We start from the raw sequence: 7,853 nt of genomic DNA, 5'->3' as shown, positions 1-7,853 counted from the left end.
TCTCTGATGCATAGCAAATAATTGTGAAAATCATGGCCTGGATCAGGCACACCTTAGTCTCTAGACTGACATCATTGCTTCTCGGTACTCTGGAAAGGTCCTTGACAGCAAATTCACTTAAGGCAATTAGTCCTTTGACTTCCTGATAATGGTGTCAAGAGTATTGATTGTGGAGCTGAGCAAGCTGAAAATTGTTAACAGATTCAGTCTCTTCTCCACCTATTAGATGCTGCCAACTGGCCAAGTGGTGAGAATCTTTGTCCTCCTGATGTTGAGCTTCAATCCATACTGAAGATTAACAGTCCTTGTTGGCTTTCTGCAGTCAATGCTTCAGGTCCTACTCAGTGTCCGCAAACAAGGTTGTGTCATCTGTATAACAAAGATTGTTGATGAGTCTTCCTACAAATCTGATGCCACATTCCTCCTCATATAGTCCAGCTTCCTGAATGATTTGTTCCACATACAGAACATACAGACTGAAAAGGTATGAAGACAGAATGAATCTCTTACACACTACTTTTCTGATTTTAAATCATGCAGTATTTCCTTGCTCTGTTCTGAGGACTGATTGATGGTACAAGTATAGTTTTTGCATGAACACAGTCAGGTGTTTTGGGATTCCTGTTCTCAATGTTAGCCACAATGTTTTGCGATACACACAGTCAAATGTCTGTGCATAGTCAATGTAACACATATAGACATTCTTCTGGTCCTTTTGCTTTCTGCCAACATCCATCTGACGTTGTTGATAATATCACTAGTGCCACGGCATCTCCTAACCCAGCTTGTATTTCTGATAGTTCTCTGTCAATATACTGTTCCAACAGTTTTTGAATAATCTTCAGCAGGATCTTGCTTATGTATGATATTAGAGATATATTTTTTTATAATTTTCACTCTGTCAGGTCACTTTTTTGAAAATGGGAGTAGTTTGTCAGGTCACCATTTTTAAGAATGGGAATAAATATGGATCTCTTCAAGTCAGTTGGCCAGGTAGTTGGTCTCCAGATTTCTTAGCACAACTTGGTGAGCACATCCATTCTCTACCAACTGAAATCAATTCCTGGGGTCTTGTTTTTTGCCAAGTCTTTCTTAACAGCTCAAACTTCCTCCTTCATCGCCACTGCCTCTTGATTATATGCGGTTTCATGAAATTCTTCTGTGTCATCCAGTTCTTTTCGGCTCATAAACACTTTACACTTGAGATTTTTAGCTTGTGTTTCTGAGGCAATAAAATACCTGGAAAGAGATTATCCATCATTCTCCCTTGGAGTTGCTAGTAGATTCAAACCACCAAACGGGTGCAGTCATTGGGTTAATAGTGCAACTTCCAATGGTACCAGAGCTCCCTAGATTATTGTAATGAGAGACATTTTATTCATTAGAAGTGATTCTTTCTCTTGCACTGTAGTCTTTTGGTGCCTGGAAGAATTTTTCATGTATTACCTTCTGCCGCTATAAATCAAGCCTTGTTTAGTTTCTATTTTACCTATCTTTTCAGTGTCAACAGTTATTTCTGAGTATAGCTGTTGTTTCATGTACCATCGTGTCAGCACGAACTCCTAGCTGACCCTCCAGCCGGTTTTCAAAGGCAGTAAATTATATGGGAATTGTTTGCTCATCATTCTCCTGAGGAGCAGCTGGGGGATCTGAACTGTGCCTTTGATAACGCAATTCCTTACCACTGGGGAGCTCTATTAGCCTATTGATAAGAAGCAGTGCTACAGTCCCAAAGGCACACTGTTCAAATTCACTAGCTCCTTCATGGGAGAAGGTTGGGCAATCTCCTTATGTGTGATTTACTGACTGAAAAACTGCTGGAAAGTCAGCTTTCCAGACACAGTTCTTCTAGACACAGTGGAACACAATGACAACAGGCCACCAAAGCTCCCAGGGCATAAGAAATATTGGTCCCTTATTTAGGCTTCTATTAATTTTAGGAGAGAGGGAGCGCTGCTTAGTGGAAAGAAGTTGTACTGACAACTCAAAGCAACACAGTTCAAATTTGCTATCTGTTCCCCTAGAAAAAGATAAGCAATCTCTTTGTGTGATTTACTGCCTCTAAAAACCTGCTAGAAGTTCAGCTATGAGTTAGTTCTTATTCAACGGCACACAACGACAATTCACTTTAGGGGAGCTTTAGTGGGTTCTTGTTAATTGCTGTCGAGTTGAGCACAACTCAGAGACCGTATGAGAAAAAGACCTTAAGCCTTTCTATAACTATTACAGTTTCTCAATGTTCATGGTTTCTAGAGGCTTGTTGTTTAGGAAGTGGATGTGTGACCAGCTAGCTGGTCCAGGGAAGAAAGATGAGAGCATTTGTATCCTATGTAATTTACTGTCTCTGAAAACCTGCTGGAGGTGAATTTTTCCACTTGACAATACATGAGAGCAACAATATTCTCTCTAGGGGCCTCTAGTAATAATAATGCTGAGTGTTTGCAGGAGCCCTGATGGTGCAGTGATTAATTGTTTGACTGCTATCTGTAAAGCTGGGTGTTTGAACCTCCCAGCTGCTTTTTGAGGGTAAGATATGGCAGGCTGCTTAGGTGAAGACTTGGAAACCTTAGGCAGTTTTACTATGTCCCACAGGATCACTATGAGGTAGAATTTGCTTCACTGGTTTTATATCTTTGCAAGCTGTCTTTCTAATAAGAAATATGAGCACTATCCAAGTGTTTGTCTAAGAGTTGATTCCTTGGATAAATTCTTGTTTTTAGAGAAATATTGTTAAAATTACTATTCTTTCAGAAAATTTACTGGATCCCACTTACTTTTATCTCCAGAAAGACTTGAACAAGCCACTCTCTGGGCAGGATGTAAGATCTGCTAGGTCACAGTGTAAGTGGGAGACAAATCTGGTAGTCATTTAACACTTTTTTGGGAAGAAAAATTGTTCTCTGGGTCTTCAAGCTGTAGGGAACAGTTTGATCCACATTTTATTTATTATTATTATTATTAGCTATCATTCTCTTTGGGCTTTGTGGTTAAATATACTATTAATGGAGATTTTCTCTGAAAAGATAATAAAGCTAGTCTGAGAACTTGTTCTAGTCTTATCCCATTCGTTCAGACTCACAAAAGGGGAAGATGGACTTAATTAAAAAAGCACAAGTAAAATCTTGATGGTTAGTTTGGGATGAATCTAAGTTGAAGGAAATGAAGGTGATGTAAACACATTAAGAAGATGGTATGTAAAAAGATTAAATCCAAGCATAACAGATCAGAGCGAGTGTCCTGGACTGTGACACCCTTACTAGGAGTTAGGGTGTTCCTTGGAGGCAGCTGTGGGGTAAAAGGGATGCTCAAAAGCCACCGTCTGATTCTGAAATGATCTTGATGTATGAAATCTACTAATTTCTTCTTCTGTTACCCCTAAACCAGAAAGGAGATGGGTCTAAAGTTGTCCTCTTCTTCAGTAAAGGTTCCATGTTGTTGTTGAGTACTGAAGACCTATAGCTGACCCTCTGGCTTTCAGAAACAGTTGGTGGAGGGAGTCTTTGGGATTGTAGTGCAGCTTCTTATCACTAGGCCACCAGAACTCCAAGGGTCTCATACTACCCTACATATTTCATTATCTCCTTTACTTGACATTTTTAGTGAATACATGTGTCATATCACATTCCTGATTTCAGCACACATTGCAATTTTACTTTAAACACAGCCTAATGGGCACAAACCCTAAAGAAATTCTGTGGTTAGACATTTATTTCAACGCATCTCTTAAGAACCTTTTCTTTTTCTGATTTCAGTGACATGCTATTATCTACAAAACACTTGTTTCACCATTTACATATATCAAGTTTAAATTATGCTGCTTTTGTACAGTGCTGTTCTTGGAAGAGGGTTTGCGGAACAGTATATAACTTAAAATGTGAAACCTTTAAAGCAAAGGTTAAGGTCGTTACTCCTCGAGTAAAGAGTAGCGGGCGCAGTGTTTCAGGTATCGCCTCCTCCGAAATATGTCTTTTGCAGAATGCTTGAAACTGCGTTTGGGGGAGCTATTTGGCGCGGAAAGACAACTAAAGGCACCCTAGCCCTGCTGTTTACAAAGTGTTCTCGTAAACTTCTTTCAAAAGTCTGAAAGTTGTTTACGTGTCCCGACTGTAGGACAGAAGACAGACCAGAAGAGAAGAAAGTAAAATCAAACATGCTGCAGCCTCTAATCTTTTGGGCGGGAAGCCGGGCGTGTGGCGTGGCGGGATGCGCGCACCCTCGCGCAGAGCCGGCCCCAGGAGGGCGTTGGTGCGCAGGGATCGGGCGTGGCCGCGGCCTCTGGCTCCTCCCTAGGGGCGGGCGGGCCGGCCGTGGGCGGAGCCTCGATAGCTCGGGCCCCGGCTCCGCAGGGAGCGCGTCGCCCTGCGACTGTCCTGCCGGCGATGGACTGAGCTGCGCCGGCGCCCCGCGCCTGTCGGTCCTGCGCTCGCCGGATCCCGTGGCGCCGGGCTTGTCCCCAAATCATCGCTTTGTCTGTTTCCCGCAGACGACCTCAGGCCATCGGCCCCACGAGGGAGATGTCCGGCGGCCGGAGGAGGGGCGGCGCCCCCTGGCACAGCTTCTCCCGATTCTTCGCTCCTCGGAGCCTTTCTCGGGACAAGGAAGAGGAAGAGGAGGAAAGGCTGGGAACGAACCAGACGCAGGCTCCGGGCCGGGGCGCTGCCAGGTGGGAGCCGCAGGGGGCGACAGGGTGGTCCGCGCGCACTCTGGGGGACCCGAGCTCCTGCCAATCGGCGCACTCGGGCCAGGCTGCAGTTTGCTCGCCACTTTCTGTTCTCTTTCCTCCATTGCTAAAAGTTTCCTCCTTCTCGCTCAGATCCCTACTTCTTGGTCTGTTAGATTTCTAAGTGAAGTTCCTGACTCGCAGGCTTGTGTGTTCCCACTGACCCAGCCACGCGCCGCGATTTTGCCTGATTCCACACGCGTCTGCTCCCGAATTTATGGCAAAAGCAATTTCCCCCGGCGTCCTGCCGGCAGTAATGGGAAACAGTTGTGAGCTGAGCATAGTAATCAGCTGAGGAAATCAGTGCGCGATCTGAAAACTACTTCTGTAGGGGTAGATCGGACGGAAGTGGGGAAAGGTAAGGCTTTACAGCGTCACTCTTCACCTGGCATCTTGCCATCTTATTTAAATACTCCAAGAATGATTCTTTGAAAACAAAAAAGTGCGATTTTTAAGTTCTAAGGGCTTCATTGAAACATCACTAATTTTAGCAAAGAAGTTGTATTTACCATTGTTGTGTGCCTTAGAGTCCGAACAGACGCATAGGTGACCCTCCATTGGGTTTTCAGAGGCAGTAAATCGCGTGGGAAAAGATTGCCTATCCACCTGCAAGGCAGCTGGTGGATTCGAACTACATGTATTTGGGATTGCTGGTTATTTAAGTATCGCCACCTCTCCTCTCGTTCTCTTTGGAAACATCTGCCTCAAGTTCCCGAGCAGATTTTCAAAACCAGGACTCGAGCTGTCTAGGTTTCAGTAATAAAAATGTAATCTTTCTCTGCAATCGCTTTTCCTTCCTCCACGTGCAATAAAAAGTATTTTTGTCACATTAAAATGCCGTTCCTAAGACCTTTCCATCACTCAGAATGGGGACGAGGGGTTATATAAAATATAACTTGCTGATTTAAACATTTGCCAAGAAGAGACTCCACCTCCCAGTTGCACTGGAATAGTTTGTAACCCACGTGATTGGAAGATGCCCTTCAAAAAACTAAGCGTTTACTTTTTACTTTTAAAAGGTTGATAGTAGCTTTCAAAGACGAATGGACAGAAAACTGAAAGAACTGTAACATTGTCCAAGTGTGGTTCCAGTAATAACCGGTTTTGTAGTTCAGTTTCTGTTTTTTAAATGTGCCTCATTTTCCCTACTTGACAAGTTTCTTGTCATAGCATTTATGCTGTGAGCATCTGTTTATACACTATCCTAACTGTCCAAGAAAGCTCCTAATTAAGTTTGTTCTGGAATGTTTCCGTTCTATCTGATTTTTAAGGGAAAATTTGAAATCTGTAGTTGTCCTATACTTAAAAGGAGTTTTGTGGTTTAATTGACCTCAAACTGGATGTCAGATAGTTCTAAAGGAGTATAACCAGCCAGCCTGGGTACCTGCCATCACTGTCACAACACTAATGATCTTGAATTATATGAAATTGATATTTAAAAGAGATATCAAGTAGACTCAGCAGAAGTTGGAAACTTGAGAGTTAGGAAGGAGTGGGCCAGCCAATTTCAGGTTGACTTTAGTATTGTCCTGAAAATCTGGCCTGCTCCCCCTGTTTGACTTTTTGAAAACATTTCTCAAACCTAAGTTCTCCAATTTGGAACTAACCTCTCTGATAACTCATTCCTTGTCTACCTGCCCCTCTATTCTCATCATCTCTGGATAGTTAAACTGTGACTCTGATGATGAAAATTTGTACTGTGCATGTATGAACACTAATTTTGTTCTCATCTTTTATATAATTTGCCAGATGTTAAGGGGATCACAGATAATCCTTTGTGTGGGTGTTCTGTTTTAAAGGAGTTTAAATCTTTCTTTCCAAGGATATAAACAAACACAAAGCCTTTATTGAAAGTTTAATGAAACAAATGGAAATGCTTAGCGTAGTATGAATGTCCCAGTAACACAACACCCTGGTGTTAACAAGATTGGAAACAGAATTGCCATTTGTCACTGTTAAAGGGCATTTTAGCTGCTGCTTCTTGGTGCAGTAGAATCCGTTTTACTTTCTGTGCTGGTGGATTTAGAAGCAGAGTAGTCAATTCAGTAAACAAACTGTGCTTGGTGTGACGAGATGAGAGGATGGCTGAGAGAAGGAATTCTTTCCTCAAGGAGCCATGAGAAGCAAAGAACATTTGAAAAAGTAATACTAGCACCTATGATATGTCTTGCTTTTGCAGTATAAAAGTTAATTTTTATAATATTATATACGATCTTGAACAGCCTGTATTATCTGTACTCTCATCTTAGAGTAAAAGCAGCTTACAGAAACTTTTTTTAAAATCACACTTTTCAGCCCTACTTTCTACCTGTAACTCCTGTTTTGTCCTGTGGAGTCAGAACTCACTTATCTCTGACCAGGGAGTTTTCAGAGGCCATAAATCACACAGGAGGAGATTGCCTATTGTTCTCGCGTGGAGCAGCTGGTGGATTTGAACCACGGACCTTTGTGTTGGCAGCACAGCTAGCTCCTTACCTGTAACTAGTAAGCCCCTTAAATTTAGAGTTAATGTCAGTATTTGTGTTTTTCACTGTATTAAAAGTGATATGAAATTGCATCTTTTCTTAAACTGTGCTTGTTTTCCTTCATCCACTGCCATCTAGTTGATTCTAACTCACAGTGACCATGTGGACAGAGAAAGACTGCCCTGCAGGGCCTTCCAAGGCTACGTGCGCGTCTTTATGGGAGAAGGGTGCTTCATCTTTGCTGTGTAGTAATAGGTGGGTCTGAAGTGCCAAGCTTTTGGTTAGTCTTTGAGTGCTCTACATTTCCACAAAGATTCCTTTCAATGAGCCTTTAAAGGCTTTCTATGGTACACATTTACTGAAGTAAATGCAAATATATTCAAACACAAATCTGGATATAAATTTTTTAAGAACAGAATGGGGGGGATATGCTGAAATATAACCATAGTACCAGTGTTTACATTTATAATATTGTCCTTCTGACTATTCTCAGAATGCATATACTACCACTAGGACAAACTCAGGATCTGTGGGGTGTGCCGTCTATATCAGTCTGTGCCGTGCTATGATTTGTATCTTCCGACATTTTTCTGTTCAAACCATAGGGATGCATTTATTTTCATGGTGTGACTCTGTCGTTTGTATACTACTTAAGCAGTTGTTATTTT

At 42.2% G+C, this 7,853-nt stretch overlaps 1 protein-coding gene across 1 annotated transcript in view; it reads left to right on the top strand.

Annotated features, from left to right (window-relative positions):
• The first annotated feature begins 4,514 nt into the window (after nt 1-4,514).
• The window catches only part of LOC102855222, a 196,698-nt gene continuing 193,359 nt past the window's right edge, over nt 4,515-7,853 (top strand). Inside the window, exon 1 of the mRNA XM_006903124.1 lies at nt 4,515-4,663. Within this exon, the coding sequence (XP_006903186.1) occupies nt 4,515-4,663 (149 nt within the window). The remainder of the gene's footprint in view (nt 4,664-7,853) is intronic.

The sequence above is a fragment of the Elephantulus edwardii genome, unplaced genomic scaffold (genome assembly GCF_000299155.1).
Source record: "Elephantulus edwardii isolate Elephantulus edwardi_28Jun2011 unplaced genomic scaffold, EleEdw1.0 scaffold00513, whole genome shotgun sequence".
Classification (NCBI taxonomy): domain Eukaryota; kingdom Metazoa; phylum Chordata; class Mammalia; order Macroscelidea; family Macroscelididae; genus Elephantulus; species Elephantulus edwardii.
The sequence above is the reverse complement of the archived record's forward strand: the minus strand, read 5'-3'. Positions and strand labels throughout refer to the sequence as shown.